This window comes from Epinephelus lanceolatus, chromosome 1, assembly GCF_041903045.1.
Source record: "Epinephelus lanceolatus isolate andai-2023 chromosome 1, ASM4190304v1, whole genome shotgun sequence".
Taxonomy (NCBI): Eukaryota; Metazoa; Chordata; class Actinopteri; order Perciformes; family Serranidae; genus Epinephelus; species Epinephelus lanceolatus.
In genome coordinates, this window is record NC_135734.1 from 13,648,853 (window position 1) to 13,668,657 (window position 19,805).

Consider the following 19,805-nt stretch of genomic DNA (forward strand, 5'->3'; position numbering starts at 1 on the left):
GTTTGGCCCAGCTAGAATCACTTGCTCCATTACAAGCCTGTGTTTAAACTCCCCTCAGCTGGCTTGGGCCAATTGTTTATGTTTCCACTATTTTCAAGCCAGATTGCTGTTATTGTGTGTGGTGCACACTACTTGTAACCCACAAGTCCTCGCCATTAATATACCATTATTCTTATTAACTTCAAGGTGCTGGAAAAAGACTCACTTCACCACTGCTGGTATTTTGCCTTGATGTTATTAATAATTTCCTGTTTTCAGTTGATAGAGCTACTTAGACATTCAGACTGCGCATTTGCTGCCATAAACTGAAATTAAATAGGAAATCCACATTAGAGGTGAATTTGTATGATTTCACATGAATCAGGGCTGTAGTTGATGTAGTTGAATCTAGACTGGTGAGTCTTTGCCAAAAGTTACAACTAAAGGAGTTAAGTCATCAAGACTTTTTGTTAAGCACTTTGTGTTGCATTTCTTCTATCGAAGGTGCCATATAAATAAAGTTTATTATTATTATTATTATTATTATTATTATTATTATTATTACAAAGAGGTACGATGTGGAGGGGTGCCACCAGCAGTAAATAACCGACTTTGCTTTGGTTTGTTTAAAGGACCATATCAGGAGTTTGCAATGGAGCCTTGCCCATATTTGCATATTGCAGATATATATCAGTATCTGCAAATATGTCAGCTAACCAATAAAGATAAGTTTGAGGTCATGCAGAAACACTGAACCCATTATATAGTTTGTCTCAGACAGAGCACTGACAGTTTATTCTTCAACTTTAATCCAAAAAAAATCTACATTTTTTAAGGGATCCCACAAAACCCAAGAATTGCCACTTTTTTTTCTTTCTTTTTTTTGAATGCCACATCACAACTTAATTATTTTGTTACCTGGAGAAAACAAGCTTCATTATCTCCAGATAATAAGATAATCATGTTGTTATCATAAGACAACAAAAGGTCGTTTCCTCCAATTAGGCGACTCACAATGTTTATCAGAGATCAGCAGTGCCATGCCAGCATGCATCCATGGCGTCTTGGCAACCGTAGCAACTGATTTAAGCTGAAAATGTCAGATCAAAGAGCGCCCATTATTGATCGAGGCATCAGACTGTACTTCAATCAAGGTCTAACAAGCAGAAATTACATTTTGTCTTTCTGTCAGAGATAACATTCACATCAGTCCTGGCTCAGCTGTAACTGCTCAGGATTTATTAGAGCAGCTGCTGGCTGATGCCGAGAGATGGGAGTTGGTCAGACTCTTATCTTTGGCAACTATTAAACAATACTGTCTGCTCTGATGACATAACTGCAGCAATCAAAACTACACATTTATGCTTTGACGTCTGTTCAGATATGAATCCTCCCCAGCAGTCATGACAGTAATCTTAAAGGCTGAAATTAGATGTGATTAAATGTGGCAGACACTTACTTTGGAGTTCTCCATAATTATCAGTGATCTACAGAAAACAAAGGTTGTTTTCTTTTGATGAATGATGTTGTTATCTTGAGAAATCAAGTTTTGTTATCTCGAGATAACAAAATAATTAACTTGTTATCTTGAGACAATGGCATTAAAAATGTAATTGCAAATATGGCCATCTTGGCTTCCATAGATCGCTATCCAACATGTATATGTCAAGTGTTTATGTTTAAAAAATGAGTACTTGCCAATATATTAACAGATTTATCAGACAAATATTGATATAGGCCTTAAAACTCAAGTATAGGTCAGGTTATAGTTTGCAAACCTTTAATTTTAAACTACAAGTCATGTTTTCTTTACATTTTTTGCTGACTTTTTAAATCAGTGCTCAGGGCAGATGTTTGCTCTTTCATGCAAGTACACACGTTAAATGCAGTTCACTGTTGTGGCTGATGACAATTACAGAAAGTAGTCAGGAAATCAAAGTTTATCTGTTTTTCCTGCACTTTCAGGAAGCCATTCATTTCCAGTCATTTCTGTATGGTGCACAAAATCTAATATTAGACTCTTGGGCAATACATCATGCTGAACACGTACAAAGTGACACTGTCATTTACACTCTGTGCAAATAATTCGCACCTCAGTAAATTTTTTCCAACGTTGTTTTGTCACGAGTAGTTTTTAGACAGAATGCAAATATCAACAACAAAGCAATTTTTTGACATGGCTGATTTTTTTCTGAGCTTTTACATCATGAATAAAAGCATCAGCCCTTCATGTTGTGTGGAACGTACGTCACAACCTGTTGCATTTGTCACGAAATCAAATCCCTGTCAGTATATGTAAAGACCTTAAGTTCAACAAAACTACATAGTCACATATGAAGTGTATACTGCATGGTATAGTAGTAGTGTATAGTATATAAAATTTAAACATTTTTATTTCATTGTGCAGCAAACAGCTGAGTTTTCAGTCAGGAGTCACTGTGGGTCCAGTCATACACTCACTGTAGTTACATTTGACATTTTGTAGCGTAGCTGACTCACAGTGATCCAGAGTGTGTGAGAGGGGAGATGTTGCTTGTGTACCTCGAGGACTTTAACATGTCACTCGTCTGTTTGGCTGCTCAGCTCTGGTCCATTTTGGTAACAAGACAGTTTGTCCAAACACACAGTCGCCGAGCTGACAGAATCCAATAACCTCACATGGTGTCTTTGTCAGCTCATCTGTCCTGGTGTTTGTGAGAGGCTTATTCACTTACATCTCTTAAACTCTCTGCTGCACCGAGCACGTACGCTGTTGTTAATGGCCTTGACTTCTCAAAGTTTAAAAGTCGGGATTCATTCAGCGATAACATTTGCATTTCTTTTTCTGCAGGTTTACATAAAGCAAATAAGCAACCAGCCCCATACCTGATACATGGTGCCAAAATCATCAATGGAGCCTTCAGAGCTTGGACTAAGAAACAGGTGTGGACACGGTAGAACATGTGTCATTCGTCCCTCCAAGCTGTTATGAAAGTGATGTCAGTTTTTTGTTTGTTTTCTGTGTGACAGGCCCTCTTGGAACATGAAGATGAGCTTCCAGAGAACATGAAACCATCACAGCTCATTAAGGATCTTGCCAAAGAGATCAGACTGTCAGAGGTATTCTCATTTATTTTTGGCATAAACATGACATGATCAGCTGTTCTCTATATGTTTTAGGTACACTTTAGTGACGGTTTCAATTTTTACATCAACAAGGTGATGTTGTTTGGATGTGCGGACTGTTGCAAGGAAAGGAACGTCATTAAAAAGTGACGTGGACAACATGAGAGTTTTATATGTCAGCTTTATTCCAGTGGATTTAGTATGAAATAATCTGTGACATGTGGTTTTATGTCCCGGGCTAAAGTTAATGTTAGCTTCTCCAGCAGTCTTACATAGCACTATGCCTTACCTAAAGTTAACCAAGTCAGCCTTATATTTATTTAGCTAAGTTAGTATTTTAACCACAACAAAAACAATACAAAAAAACAATATTAGCCATAGACTATAAAATAATAGATGTAGCCTCTGTGACTTATTGGTTTGTGGAATCCCATTTTGTAGCCTCAAGTATGGCATTTTGAACGCCGCCATCTTGTTTTTGTTTTGTTTTTTGAGCCAGAAGTGACCATATTTGGAGGGTGGAGATAACCCTAATGCTAGCTGCTAGCTTAGTTAGCATGGTGCATTTACAGTTATGGTTAACTGTGGTAATGCTAATGCTAATTTTTGCTAGCGAAAAACAGGTTTAAAACCATTAAGCAAAACGTTCCAATTGGAAAAACTGAACATCTCCTTGGAGAATCTTTTGGTATTGAAAACACACTAAAATAGGGACAGCTACGGCTGTATCCACACTCTGTGAATCTGGGGTTACACCCATGGTTATGTTACCTTACCAACATTGTTGCTGTGGTAGTGACTTGTCAACATATGGCATACACCTGCCACTTAAAGTAGCTACTCCCTTAATTATACATAATTCTAAGCCTTAGTAAAATGTAGACAGATGAGTTATATAAAAATTCACCCCCTGTACACTTGTCATGAATGTAGAAATTAGCTATTATTAGCTTTTAACATGGAGGTCTATGGGGATTGATTCGCTCTTGGAGCCAGTCTCAGGTGGCCATTAGAGGAACTGCAGTTTTTGGCACTTGTGGCTACAATTTTCAGCCCTGCAGCTTGTATTTAGCTGGCTGACTGTTTCTTAACAAAAGTGTCTTAACACCACTTAGAGTCAGGAGGTTCCCAGACTTGAGGCCAGAACTTAAGCTGGATATGTTTTTATTCTATTTATTAATGTGAAATAAATTCTTGATTTATCTCTGTTTTAGGACCATGAATTAAACATGACAAATGTCAAAACAGTCATCAAATCAGCAAATATTGAGACATTTTCACTTGATAGATAAATAATGTCTTTAATTAATAGTCAAAATTGTCACTGATTTCTTTATTTATTTTTTGGCGATCAATTAATTGATCAATTAACTAATAATATCAGCCCTAGTTCAGTGGGGTTTGATCACTGATTACAAAATTATATCACACTTCTTAATTCTTGCTTTTTTTTCTAGAATGCAACGAAAGCCATTAAGAGCGAGCCCAGCATTAAGGTACCTGTGGAGGAGCCCCCATCCACCCACTCCGAGCCTGAGGAGCCCGTTTCCCCAGCCCATGTCCCCTCACCCAGCAGAGAGAAAGCCAGAAAGAAAGCCTCCAAACCCCCAAAACCTCCCAAGCCTCCCAAACCCCCAAAGATGCCCAAGGCCCCCAAGCCTCCAAAGGTGCCGAAGGTCAAGGAAGGAGGGAAGAAGAAAGCGAAGAAAGCGAAAGAGTCGTCACCGCCTCCTAAACCCTCCAGCTTCGCAGCTCTCGAGTCCCATGCAAAAGACATCTTGAGTAAAATGGACCACCCGAAAAAGACAAAGGTAAGTGGATGGTAATGTTAGCGTAAATTAAACTGTTCTCATTTTGTGGAATGATTACTTGTATCCTTAGTTTTCACTTTATGTCAGCAAGTTTGCATCCCTACTAGCAGATGCAATTGTAACCACTGTAAAAGCAGCCCTTTGTTCCTCTTGGATGAATATTTCTGTTAATAATCATGACTTTCTTCAGGCTGTTAAGAATGTCCTGAGTATGTCAGAGAAGGAGATCACAAAGCAGAACAACGTGGAGAAGTTTGAAATCAGAGAGCAGAATAAAAACAAGACTGAAGCAAAATGGAAGTATAAGGTAAGACCATTTCAGCTGACTTAAACTAATGGCTGCTTGTTACAGGCCAAAGTAAATAATATCACAGTCCTTTCAAAGCTCAAATAAACCTTTAGTAAAGAAGACTCAAACAGTCGTGAAGGTTACAGGCTGAGCAGCTGGGCAGAAAGAAATGTAGGATCATCCAAAAGTGATTTGCACACTTCACTTCAAAGCAATCAGCAAAAATAATGATGTGGCCCGAGTCGCACATTTGAGGCCTGCAGCTCATCAGAGCTGCTCTAGAAACATCCACCCTCCCAGAGTTTACCTAATGGAATTACGCCACGTCCATATCCACTGCCTTCCTTCCATCTAAGTATTTACATATGCCCTCATCATTTTTTAAAAAAAGAGTTTGTTGTATCATTATTGCTGAACAACAGGGGGAGGCTTTTTTTTGTGAGAGCAAAAGTGTAATTTTGTTGAGTGGAAGACGTTCGATGGCTTTGGTTTCATGGAAAATTCAATGCCAAACTGCTGTGGAATGCCTGCAGTCCCTCCAAGGATCTCCATCCCACTGCTCCTTCACATCAGGCCAAACATTTGCAGATGGAGCAGAGACCCTGTTAGATATTTAGCAAGGTCACCAGAGACCACGTCTTCATGTGTGATCACTGTTGATTCATGTAGAAGTTCACAACTCCTCTGTGTAGTGCGCAGGGCAATTAGGCCCACGCAATTAAAAATTAAAAGAACGCATGAGACAATGTGAAATGTGGGTTTCAGGTTACACCCCTTGTCACATGCCTTTAATTTGAGGAGTCAAAATGGTTGTGGAGTGAATATTTGAAAATGTATATTCTTGGATTTCACTTAATTATACAGTCTGCTCAGTGGTGATTTTTATGGCAGCCGTTTTGCATTCCTCTCAGTGAATTTGGTTTAGTTTAAAAGGGGTCAGAAAATGTCATAAATGAGATTCATCTGTGGAGATTAACATCATGATGATTTCAGTCTTTTTAACAGCAGTGTTTTTATTCTAATCAAATTACCCCCTTCTGCTATTTTACAGAACAGTGATTATATTGTGTACCTTAAAATGAGTCGATCAGACAAGTAATGATAATATGATTTTGAGTTTTTCATTTTTGAGTCAAATAAGAGGCGTTAAAGTTTAAACAAAATGGTTCTGAAGACACAGTGATCTTGACACATTAGTCCATTTGCATTATAAAAGGCTGTAAATTGAATAGTGTGCTCCGGTCCTTTCTTCTCTCGGACATTCTCTGTCCTTGAGCTGAGAGGCTGATTTATCCGCATGCTGTTTGATGATGTGTGGGGGACCCTGTGTGAACCAAACAAAATGACCTCCTAGCGTTTACTTGTTATATCTACACAATGATGTGCCTGGATCTCAGCTAATTAACTGCAGTAGCCATTTGTTGACAGCTTCAGTATATGTCTTTATGCCTAGCTCGGTTTTTGAATTTTTGAACTACGGCCGATGTAATGAAATAAATGGAAGGCGCAGTGCACAGTGCTGAAGAGATGAGATACTGAATGTTTGAGTTTATTTAAAGTACATTTGAGGAGTCAAAAAACTCAAACAAGAAGGAAATGTGTTGAATTGTATCACGCTGATTGTTAGAAATTATGTAATACAAGCAGATTCTAAACTGAACATTGGTGAAATTTGAATGGTCGGCAGAAGACAATAAAATCTGATTTACCAGAACTATTAGAAATGTTATTCATTTAGGACAAAAAATAATTGTTATGGAGGAGATAGCGTCCTCTGCACAACCACATTAACAGTTCAGTTTGGATATATTTATATAAATTCACATGCATTAAAGATCAATAGTTAAAGCTACTTTGAGAAATTGTTATCCTTTTGAGAGCCAGGAAGATTTTGGGTTTCTTATGCCATTATATCAATATGTAAGAGTTTAAAAATCAGATCCCATGTTTGTTTTTAACAATGTTGAGAAAGGTTCTTGTGAATTGGCGACTAAATTGTTGTGATCCAGATATGTACTGAGGAGGGCATTCTGCAGAAGAATAAACCTGTTAAAACACTAACAGAAAATCAAACAGTATATTTTTATTAGTTATCTTCATTGGAAATGAAAGTAGTAATTAGAAACATTAAAAAATATATCATTTATGTCTTAGAGGAATCTTAAAAGAAAAAAATTCTTAACAACTAACTGTTAAATGAACGTTACCGAGCTATAATAAGAGGATGGATGTGTAATGTGGGCGAGTCTGTATTCTGAACATTAAAGCTGCAATAATTGATTTGATTTGTTTAATTTGGCTGCTTGTGGCATCGGAACAAGCTGTAAACACGATATTTATTATCACCTTATAAAATTGTTATGGGTAACATGTTGGCAAACACCTGCCTATTCACATGTTTGGCAGACACAGAGCAACATTAGAACTTATTTGGAGCCAAGTTCATTGTCACTCTCCTTTTAGCGCTGTGTTTGGTCTCCATCACCTCCTGAGAAAAATGCCTGACTTGTGAGCTGCTGAATGCTCTACTTTTTTCCTCCATTTAATATATTTGATCAGAGCTTTTGGCTAAAAACAGCTGCCTGCTACTGCTGTTGGAAACCAGGCTGACAAAACCGGATAAACAAAGAGCTAAAGAGGCTAAAATGCTCTGTAGAGCTGAGGGTAACTGCAGAGTCGATGTGAATTCTCTGTGGTTTGTCCCCTTTTACGTTAGACATAGTCATTTGAGCTGTTCTATATAAAAATACTGATAATTTCAGCTTTAAGTGAATTTTTAAAATGATGATGTGATGTTAATTTGATGTTATTTTCTTGTTAACTTTACAGAACAGTAAACCAGATTCTCTGCTGAAAATGGAGGAAGAGTGCAGATTTGACAGAACACCGCTGTCTGGCAATAAAGACCGATTCAGCTTTACTATGTCTCACAAGAAAATGCTTGGGTATGTATGGAATGGCTGTGATTGCCATATAAACGTTTCATGAAAGGTCTTTGGAGAGGAGAGCATGTTAACCGTCTCATGTGGTGTATTACGGTGATTATAGAGCTATGTGGCTATCAGCACCATATCCATTAGAGCAAATTCAAGGACTTCTCACTGTGAGTGGCCGGCTGAGCCTCGCATCACTCCACCATTGTCCTGTGGTTTCCTTTTCAGCTCCAAGACGCTGAAACCTCAGACCAACTCAAGTGTTTTCGGATCATTACAAAACCTAAAAGAGGACAAAACCAAGCCAGTGAGAGACGAGTACGAGTACGTCTCAGATGAGGGGGAGCTGAAGATTGACGAATTCCCCATCAGGCGGAAAAAGAACACCGTCAAGAGAGATCTGTCCTGTGAGTATTTTGTGTAGTGTTTCAGTTTATTTAAACCATCAAACCTCAACCTCAACTCTTTTTTAGTACTGACTTAAATGTATACATGACATTGAGTTGAAAAATATGTTAAAAATCAGCGCTAAATGACTGGTCAGATTATTTACTCATTCTTTGATCCAATAATTCCTGGTCTGTATTGGGGAATTTATTCAGTGTAAATGTATAGTGTATATTTTATTTTTGGTAAAGTTATATTTTTGTCTCCACAGTGGCGATAGCCATGGCCAGAGGCATTATGTTTTCGGGTTGTCCAACCATTCGTCTGTTCAGTTCTTGTGAACGCAATATCTCGAAGATGCAAACGTCTAGTTGGACTCAGTGATGAACTGGTTAGAATTTGGTGGTCAAAGATCATGGTCACCGTGACCCTGAGTCCATCTCATTCTCGTGAACATGACATCCCAAGAAGGCCTTGAGGGAATTTCCTCAAACTCTCACAAATGAACTGATTATAATTTGGTGGTTGAGGACAAAGGTCAAGGTCACTGTGACCTCACAAAACATTGTTTTTGGCCATAACTCAAAGAGTTCTTATGCTAATTGTGACCACATTTCACACAAATTTCTAAAAGGATAAAATGATGAAGTGATGACATTTTATATCCAAAAGGTCAAAGGTCAACTTCACTGTGACATCATAATATTCTGCAAAAACTGAGCTGATTGTATAGATCCATCCATGTTTTCACAATCATGATTGTAAACTATAAGCTTGAATGGTTCACAGAGGCATACAGCCGTGAGGTCTGCTGTTGTGATCATTGATTTTCCTGTTTGGAAAAACAATTAACCAATCAAAGCCTTATAGGCAGGATTAAAAGTTGAGTTGCCATCTTCCAACATATTCATTTATTTACGGTTTATTGGGACAGATCCAGAAATGCTGACAACAGCTAGAGCAGTGCGATTAAAAGGGGGTCAACTGAATTCAGCAAGACAAAATAAAGCACATGTTAAAAGCATTACATTAGTAGACACAAGCACAGGTTCTTTGCTGAACTAACCAGGATTTAGCTGCACTCTTTTAAGTGGTAGAGTTTGCAACTAATTTTAAATGATTGTGTAGTGAATTCCAGCACTTGTTCCTTTCACAGAAAAAGCTGTCTTAACAAAATATGTTTTGCAGAATGGAATCTTACAATTGTGCTTGGGGCTGCTCTGGTGGATCTGCTAATGCTCTGTAATCTCTTGATGTATTTGCAGAAAGGCTGAGGAGCACAGCTAGTTAGCTACACCCAGGAAAAATAGCAACAGGGTTTCCAAAAACCATCTTTAAAAGACCAGATTAAGCCTTACAGTGGTCAAAACATGTTGGCTCCATTACAATGAAGGCTTTATAATATTTCCTTCCTCCTTGATTTTTTTTTTTTTTTTTTTTTTTTTTGCCTGGATTGCCCTCCTGTTTTTCCTCATTTTACCCTGTTTTCCAAGAGCACCCAACACATACAGAACAATCAGTCAGTTTTTTCCACTGTATATTCTTCATATATATTATATGTGTCATTTTGTCATTGTCTATATTGTTCTTGTATTATGTTGGTTATTCTGAACACATGACATCTATTGCATGTCTGTCCAGGGAGTGGGACCCCTTCTCAGTTCCTTCTTGAGGTTTCTTCCATTTTTTCCCATTTAGGGTTTTTGTCTGGGTTTTTTCTGTCCTTTGAGCCACGTTTTGGACAGACAGAGGACAGAGGGTGTCATATGCTCTACAGACTGTAAAATACCCCTAAGGCAAATTTGTAATTTGTGATACTGGGCTGTATAACTAAAATTGACTTGACGTACAAAAAAGCAAAATAACCCCCTGAATGAATAAAGTGATAGAAATGGAAATTCACTGTAATTATCAGGTGAGGTTCGAACATGTTCGCCAAAAATAGTGTTGTTTTGTTTCGAGTATTGAAGATTAGGTATTGCATTAGCACTGGTACGCAGCCCTCCCATCAATTATGAACACATATTTAACAACTTGTGTTCTGGCTGTTGCTTAATGGTGAATTCATTTTGTTTTACAGTTTTGTCGGACATCAAAGAACCTATTCAGCCAGCCAAGAAACCAAAGTTCCAACCCTTGGTGACAAAGGTACGTATCACCTGTTATGTATCTGAATTCATTTGATCATGATCCAGGGGTTTCATGCATAAGAACATGCAGCAGTGCTCCTATAAAACTAAAAAAAAATGAAAAAATTATTGGTGAATCAGGGGAAGAAGCTCTCCAAGTTGTGGACCACCACACACTGATGAAGGAAATAGCTGCGGCATGAACAGAGGAAGGGAAAGAAACAGACTTTTACCAGACTCTATTGTGTTTACTAATGAGAAGCCACGGGAAACCATATCATACTGTTGTCTTAGAGTTAACTTAAGTTAACCACCCCAGGGATCCAGATCCTCTGGGGTCAGTGTTGCCAGATCAGATTGTCACTCTCCAGCCCAATCACAACTTAAAACCCATCCAGTTCAATAAAAACCAGCATAACTCATACCCTTGCCAGAAACCCCATGTGAAACCATAAAACCATTACATACACAATAATACACATCATAAGAAAACAAAGCTTCACATCCGCATCAAATAACCAAAGATTAAATGTTAGATAAACAGGCTATTGCAACCCACACAGAGTGCTGACAGGCAACCAAATATATACATTGCAAAATGCACCTCTGGCATTGAAGGCCAATCAAAATAAAGTGATCACATACTGACATGAATAAAAATCCCATCAAAATTAAACCTATTTAATAACTATATGATTATGGAGGACCAAAACTGCCAAAGGAAAAATAAATAAATGACTCAGTAAATTTAAATGCACCAAATACACTATGTCTACAAATGTAGACAATAATTAACTGATAAAATGTGACATATATTGATATTTCTGATATGGAAAAAGTAAATACAGAAATAAATATATTTGTGGAAATAAATATGGGGGGAAATACAAAGGGTAAATAAAACAGAAATAATTACACATATGAATAAATAAATTTAAAAATGCAAATTTGAATTTAAAAAATAAACTGAATAAAATTCAATGGGGAAAGTAAATAAATAAAATTAATACACAGGTAAATAAATAAACAAGCAAATTAAAACAGAAATATCAATTTATGTCACATTTTATCAATCAATTAATGTCTGCATTTATTTTTAATATTGTTTTTGGTACAGTTAATAGCGTTTTAATTTACTGAGTCTTTTATTTTTTATTATTACTTTATATTTTTATTAATATCTTTCTTTAAGTCCTCTTTCAAGTATGGTCCCAGGACAGGCTTTATAACTGCCGCACACTTGGTCCTGTGCATTCTGAACGCCCTCATCTCATTGTGTTGACTATTTTAGAAGACTTCCACGGTACTGATGGAAGTGTGGCAGGCTGCGTAGCTGTAATCATAAATTCTCAGCATTTTTGGTTATCTTTGATCTTGCCTTGAACCAGATCATGCCTTGATATTGTTTTCCCAGTATCTTCAAAATCCTGCTAAATATTGACAAAAGCAGCCCAAATTCCATCCACCAGCCCAATGCTGTTTTTCCACATCCAATGTAAGCAGAAGTAGCCCAATTGGGCGAAAATCCCGCCTTGTCTGGGATCACAGAAACCCCAGATTTATCGTGTATCTCTTATTTTGTGGTCATTTTATTAAATGCTTAAGATTTTGGGAATATCAAATTAGGAAGGCCTTAAGGCAGCTGTACTATTACCTCTTTTGTCTCCATGTGTCAAAATTTAAATGGTGAATATTTCAAAATACATTTGTGTTAAACTAAATAATCACAGAGAGGTCCACAGCAAAGTTTTGTCCAGAGGCCCCCTAGTGGGTTATTCTCAGTGGTGGAAGAAGTACTCAGATTTTTTACCACAGTATAAGTGATAATACCAAAGTGTAGTAATACTTGGTTACAGGTAAAGCTCCTGCATTAACATGATTTTAAGTAAAAGCACAAAAGTGTTAGCATCAGAATATACTTGAAGAATTAAAAGTAAAAGTACTCATGATGCAGAATGGCCCATTAAAAAGATTAATGTTGCAGCTGGTAAAGGTGGAGCACAGTCAAATAACTTGGTGGTTTAATCTATAATAAGAAAGGACGGCAGAAGAGATACCAGCACACCACTGTATTGGGCTAGAAGGTCCACAGGCTGAGATTAATGACTATCATCAGCATTACTATTAATCTGTAATAATGCAATGTAATTTATATGCTGATTTATATGTTGTATTATTAATCTGAATCTGCAAAGTAACTTAAGTTATCAAATAAATGAGTAAATAGTAGAATATTTATATCCTTGATTTAATGGAGAAGAAGTATAAAATAGCATAAAATGGAAATACTCAAGTACAGTACTTGAGTAAATGTACTTAGTTCCATTCCGCCACTGGTTATTCTGGCTAAGGTCACATAACAAACAATGAAACTGAAGGAAGATGTTAAATGTAACAAGTTAACACATAGGGACCCAGAACGCTGAAATCCAGAGACATCACCTTAAAAACAAGCGCCCTGGCAGCAACACCATATTCCTCCGTGCCTCTCATGTCTGTTTCTACTCTGTCCCCTTTGTCCAAACTCAGAGTGTGGACTCCTCAGACGAAGAGACTCTGCACATCGACACAGAGGCCAAGCCCGAGGGCAAAAGTCGCAACTCTAAGGTCAAGAAAAAGGGCGGCAGCGCAGCGGGGATCCTTGACCTGCTGCAGGCCAGCAAGCAAGTGGGAGGGATTGACTACAGCACCAACAGGTAGCCTGACCCTGCCTGACGTCACTCTGCTCCTTCAACACCAGTGGAACTTTCACATCTAAACACACTTAGGTTACAGTTACATGCACAGCGTCAGTCTCTGAGTGGCTCCCGTGGGGCCCTATTTTCCACACAGTAAATGAATTTTAAGTCTTACCCTTCTTAATGGGGCAAGCCACTGACAAACAAATGGCCAGCTGAGCGACCATGTAATTGGATGAAAAAGCTGAATTTTATAATTTCGCTCAGAGCTGAAAAATCAACTAGCAACTGAAGCAACAATTTACGCAGATTCTGTCAGCAGTTTGTGTTAAGTCAATGTTTGTTTCATCCCGCCTTAATCGATCAAAGTGCTGCATGGCTCCAGGCGCTTCCCTCCCACCTTCTGCTGTTTGCTGTTTTGCTCAGCTCTTGATGGTCTGTTTCCACCACACTGAAAGCTACAAATGAGCAATGAAAGAAGGAAAGAAACATCAGCTGAAATATGTTAATTTCTCAAATTGTTTTGGTGCTTTGAAGAGGGAGTGTGGTGAGGGCGGGAAATGAAGCGACCGCGGTTAATTTCGGCAGTGTTTGACAGTCACTTTGCTCATTGTTGCAGCTCAGCGGCTAATAGCTTAATAGGTGTGTGACTATATTTATTTCCATAGCTGCCTCTTAAAGTAATCACAGGTCTGTGGAGAGTATTTAGGGCTGACAGTTTTGCTCTGCTCTCCCAGATTCGGTACAATTTTTAATATTTTGCCGGTGTCAAATGATAATGATGCTTAATAGCACAACTGCTGACATTTACATAGACTTCAAAGCCTTTATTCAATCATTTCTCTCAGTCACTCTGCCAGCGTGTTGACTGCTGTGTAATGGCTGTGTTGTTGTGTATTTTTTATTGACGTACTTACAGTCAGCCACCTGCATCTCCCAGCACACAGGAGGCCATTCAGGGCATGCTGTCCATGGCCAACCTGTCGTCTTCAGACAGCTTGCAGCAGCCGTGGAGCAACAGCCAGTCCAAAAACAATAGCCAGTCGAAGAGCAACTCACACAGTACGCAGGCCGGCAAGAAGGCCAGCGGAGGAGGAAGCGGCGGAGGCGGCGGCAGCAACAACAGCAAGCGGCCCACCAAACGGCTCCCGAAGAAACCCAGGAAAAGCAGCAGCATCGAGAGTCTGGATTACGATGACGACCAGGACCACATGGACGCGTGTTTCAAGGACTCCGATTATGGTAAGCGCCAAGAGCTGACTCACTCCTCTTGTTTCTGTTTTATCAGGATGTTAAGAACAGGCCAGATGAGTGGAGCTCACTGAGGTCAGGCCCCTGTCACGGGGTTAGTTTTTGAACAAATGAATGAGAAAATAATTATCTGCCATGCCTGATTCTCGCTGTTGCTAACAGGTGCTGTTAAAAACAGATTGACCTGTGTTGGCTCAACTCGGGGTCTCTAATTCTAAATTTGGCCTTTTCATTAGAAGTAGATGATAGGGTTTGTGTTTATTTTTGCATGTCTCCTTTCCAAATCCGCCCTTTTGTGTTGCTCTAATTTGTGATTTTTTTTTTTTTCCTATGGAACATTTCTTTGTGAACCCAGTCCAAACACAGCTGTTTGGACCCTCCCAGCTTGTTAATAAGCCATTATCACGAGTTGCCAATTGTTATTTTACATGCTTTTTGAACTTCTAATTAGTGTCTAATTAGTTGTTCCTAGCACGAACATTCTCGCTCGGATATCTTCATGCCAGGGTGAAGCCTTTCTCACACACTGGCATTCTTTTCTTCTGTTGTAAACAGGCCGTTTTTTTTTTTTACGTTGATCATTTAATTATCAGATATTAAGCATCTGGGTGGAATGGTTGTGCTGTGAGCAGGCAGAGAGAAGGGGGCAGTCAACAGCTGTCTCACAGCTGTCCCACATGTTGTCACTGGAAACTTCCACCATTTTAGATGCACGGAAAGCAGAAATAAGTGCACTTAAGTTACATTCTATGCTTTACATATGGGACAATAATTGGCCGGTAATGTTTAATTTTCCTCTCATTGAAGACCTTACATGCCTGACATGTTAGTAATGGGTTACATCTTTTGATTTCAGTGTACCCCTCGTTGGAGTCTGAAGAGGATAACCCTGTTTTCAAATCCAGATCGAAAAAAAGGAAAAGCAGTGACGACACTCCGTACAGCCCGACAGGTAAATACTCGCATTACTAATAAAAGAATTACACTTTTATATAGTAAATGTGTTCTAAACCTCGGCATTGATGTCATCACAGCCCGTGTAGGACCCTCAGTTCCTCGGCAGGAGCGGCCAGCGAGAGACGGAGCCCGAGTGGCCTCCATAGAAACAGGCCTGGCCGCAGCTGCAGCAAAGCTATCCCATCAGGTGACTCGTGGCAACATATCTTTTATAGAATAATGGTAATTATCTCTGTAAGTATTGCTAAACAATGAAATGTGTGTCAATAGGAGGAGCAGCAGAAAACTAAGAAGAAGAAGAAAAGCACCAAAAAGAAGGCAATAGTAATTGAGGAGCCCCCGAAAATCTCTCAGGACAGTAGCTCGCCGGAGCACAATCTGGACTCCCAGGATGGCAGCCTGACAGACCACGAGTTCAACACTGGAACAGTCAAGTCGCCGGGAGGGCCACAGCCCATGGCGCCGGGGGTTTTTCTTAGCCAGAGGCGACCGTCAATGTCTTCTCCCAACAACAGCACCAACTCCACGAGCACCAACAGCAGCAGCATGGCGAAGGGGGATCGTGTGGTGTCAGCAGACGCCAAAGGTGAGTCGTGATTAAACTGCTTCATTTTTTTTAACTGGTTAAACAGCATCAAGTTTAAAGCTGTTGGGTGTAGCCATGTGAATGGTGGGGATATTGATGTCAGCCGGACCATCACTTTGGTCCAGACTTAAATGTGTCAGCAACTAATTATTAATTACTCACTATTAGGTTTAAAATGTTTCTGGTTTGAGAAAAAAAAAAAACTGCAAAAATGATGACTTTCCCATCAGCCTCAGCTACACTCCGAGCTTAGTACTTACTAGCATGCTAAGATGGCTGTAGATCTGATTTACAGACATTTTTAACAGCCAGGACTGTCCTAATAATTTATGAGGAAGTTTATTGGAAAGAGATGTTTTCAGTTGGTATGTCTGCAATTAATTGATCCCAAGTAATTGCTTGCATAACCGAGAGAGTTTTTAAGTCAGTGCAGAGCACATCAGCAGAAAATGAAATCATACAGTTAAATCAGTACAATTACATTATTTCAGCAAACTTCTATGGAATTCTTAGTAAATCACAGGCATGTAAAATTAATCTGGAAAGGAATTAATAATTGGTACTTTAATTATTATCAATAAGCACTATGGTTTAGCTGCTGCCTTTACTGTATGTTAAGTATATACATCTTGTCAGACAGTTCTATGAACTGTGATATATGTATGTAGTTATGTATAAATGATTGGTGCTGCAATTATTGCAGACAATGCAACTCTGCATAAAAACACGGTGTTACTCCCTCACCTTGTGTTCAAGGTTTCGGGGTTACTCTACGAAAGCCTCTGAACCTGAACTAAATGTGCGTGGGCACATTTACCAGTGACCAAGTGAAGTGCATTTCATAAATGCATCATCACATTACATTTTTATAATCAAACATGAACTAAAATAATGATTATTAATTATAAATGTCTGTTGTGTTTTAGTTTAAAGGTTCCCTGTGGAATTTTTGAGGCGCTATGGAATAATGTTTTTATTAGTGGGTCCCATAGCAACATGAAGGAAAGGCATAGAGCCTGTTTACACCTGGTATTAACATGCGTCTTCAGTGATTGGAGCACAAGTGGACAGCTCTGTCTGTCTGTTTACACCTGGCATTAGAATGTATCTCCATGTGTCTTGAGTGACCACATGTGACCAGCAGGAGGTTTGTAGAGCCATATGCACAGTTCACTGCTAAATTTTAAGTTTACCTGGAGGGGACAGACTGCAGAAGATTGTGCAGTGTTGCTCCTACATTGAGCTGGAGTCTGAGCTTCACACTAGGGACAGCTGGTGAGAGTTTACCCGGAGGCCACACCCACATTGCTAGCTCTAACTTAACAACGTAACAACGTTAGCCTTACCTCGCGAGTTTAACATCAGACTCTAGCAGATTCAGTGTCGGTGTGAGTAAGTTGGGATCATTTAATGGCTCTGCGTTGCAATGTGAGCCGCCGCTGCTGTGTTAGCTCGTGCTAACCGGGCAGACTCTGACCTGATCAGTCGACCAGAAGAACTGCTCTGGAGACAGTCCTTCGAAACTGCATCTAACTTGTGGAACAGCAACAACAGAAGTTTATTAAACTGCCAGGGAGCTGTACAAGCAAGGACTCCAGCTGTAGGCTGTCCTTCAGTGTTGCCCAGGACACATTAGCCGAAAGAATGTGGCCATATGTGGCCCAGACCACTTCTGAATGCTGTCTGAGCAATCTCAAGACACACTTAGGACACATTGGGTGCATTCACACATTGGGTGCATTCACACCTGAACTTAGGGCTGACCACATTTGATCTGATCACCTGAGACGCATGTTAACACCAGGTGTAAACAGGGCCATACAAATTTCTGACAACAGTTTTTTATTCCACTGGTGGACAGATGGTGGCATTAATGGGCCAAGAAACAAACCCATGCTCCAGTGTTAAGGCACGGACAAAGAAAACCCTAGCAGCTAGAAAGCATGAATGTAGGCACGGCAGGATTAAGTATTTTGTTTCGTAAGAGAGTAAAGATTTTATCTATGAAAAGACATGCAGTTTTAAGTTATTACTGCAGCAGGAACATTCACACTGTAGCTGGACGTCCCATCTCATCTCCTGTCTTTTCTTGTTCTTTTCGCAGCTAAGCGGCTAAAGAAAGGCATGGCAACAGCCAAACAGAGACTTGGAAAGATTTTAAAGATCCATCGAAATGGAAAGCTCCTCCTGTAGCATGCAGCAGACTGCTGTCGGACTGGGAATTCATGAGCTGGGTCCCATCCCAACCTCACCCCCTGTTCACTGATTAAAGCCAACAATGGAGAAAAAAAGAAAAAAAAAAAGAAAGAAAATCATGCATTTTTCAATTTCTAAGAAGAACATCACTCAAATAGGTTTTTGCCTCTACTTATACTTTATAACTTTCAGATATTAAAGTGTACAGAACCTACTATAAATATTTTTTAAGAGAACATGTCTCATTTTACTACAGCTGTCAGTTTATCAGGGGTTGCTAAAACATGAAGTAGAAGTACATTGCAGTCATTCCAAGATTTTTGAAAGTATCCCTTGCATGTATTCAGTTGCATGTGCGCTTGGGTCAGGGTTCGGGGATTTTACACGTTAATTCCTACTATATGGATGCAGCTTATCATTCAGCCACACTGATGATCAACGGATGGAAACGGAAAAACCAGCTCCTTTCTTCCCTCCCAGATTCTCCGTGTACGGCGGAGCGATTGGAGTCAACTCAAGCATTTATCTCTTTATGTTAACACTTAACATTTGCAGAGCACTATCAGCGGTGATATTTATTTATTGGTGTTGAGGCGTAGATAGGAAGTGGGACTGAAAGGAACAACTGTAAAGCACAAAGTGAATCGTGGATACGGCTGTGTATGAAACAGCAGCAGTGAGGCGAACATAGGACGAAGTGGCAAACATGAAAATCATAGGATTTCTGACACTACGTGGGACCTGTGGCTCATGATAAGCCTCATCCATGTCAGGTTTGCAGTTACATGGGGATACTTTCTCTCTTCTTTTGCTTTCACAGGCAGCACCGACTCATCTCTGCGTTTTTACGGCTTCACACAGTTCAGTATATAGAATGTAGCTTGTACATAGCCTTTTAAATTACTACTTTTTGTATCCTTTCCCCTTAAGGCTTAATTCTACATTTTTACTGGTTTTGCTAATTATGAATAAATGAATAAAAATATATATATGAATATACAGTATAGTCCTGATTTCTGAACTTTTTTTTTTTTTTTAACAGCAGAGATTTTTTTGTTTGTTTGTTTTTTTGCGTTAGATTTTAAGGTGTTGCCTGGGAAGCAACTGAAGAAATAATACATTTTATTGTCATATGGCCTTACATACACAAAGCTAATTGTATTGTGATTCTGTTTGAACAAGAGACGAAGCTTTGAGGAAAAATGATATAAAAGGAAAAAAAAAACACTTAAAGTTTCTATGACCAGCCTCTTGTTCGAGTTCTAGTATCCTGAAGGGTTTCGGAATTATTTTACTAGCACCTTGTGAAGTGTTTATGTGTCAGTGATGTAATTTATTAATGTTTGTAGCTTTTTTATACTTGTACAATTCTTAAGAGTTTTTGTTTTTGAATATTTCATCGACTTGTGAAAATTACCCTTAGCAGACGATTATTGTTTTCCCCTGTTTTGTTTTTATTTTTTGTTGGTTTTTTTGGATGTGTGTGTGTTTGGGGGACATCACA

At 39.0% G+C, this 19,805-nt stretch overlaps 1 protein-coding gene across 2 annotated transcripts in view; it reads left to right on the forward strand.

Moving 5' to 3' along the window:
- phf2 (PHD finger protein 2) overlaps positions 1–18,417 on the forward strand; it is a 38,737-nt gene extending 20,320 nt beyond the window's left edge. The window contains exons 10-22 of one of the 2 annotated variants that reach the window (XM_033626979.2): positions 2,810–2,901; positions 2,989–3,078; positions 4,542–4,895; positions 5,086–5,202; positions 8,014–8,129; positions 8,346–8,524; positions 10,585–10,652; positions 13,163–13,329; positions 14,231–14,553; positions 15,419–15,514; positions 15,597–15,706; positions 15,790–16,105; positions 18,210–18,417. In XM_033626979.2, the coding sequence (XP_033482870.1) occupies positions 2,810–2,901; positions 2,989–3,078; positions 4,542–4,895; positions 5,086–5,202; positions 8,014–8,129; positions 8,346–8,524; positions 10,585–10,652; positions 13,163–13,329; positions 14,231–14,553; positions 15,419–15,514; positions 15,597–15,706; positions 15,790–16,105; positions 18,210–18,298 (2,117 nt within the window). In that variant the 3' untranslated portion in view covers positions 18,299–18,417. The remainder of the gene's footprint in view (positions 1–2,809; positions 2,902–2,988; positions 3,079–4,541; positions 4,896–5,085; positions 5,203–8,013; positions 8,130–8,345; positions 8,525–10,584; positions 10,653–13,162; positions 13,330–14,230; positions 14,554–15,418; positions 15,515–15,596; positions 15,707–15,789; positions 16,106–18,209) is intronic. The other variant, XM_033626980.2, reaches the window with a different exon arrangement.
- Positions 18,418–19,805: the final 1,388 nt, after the last annotated feature.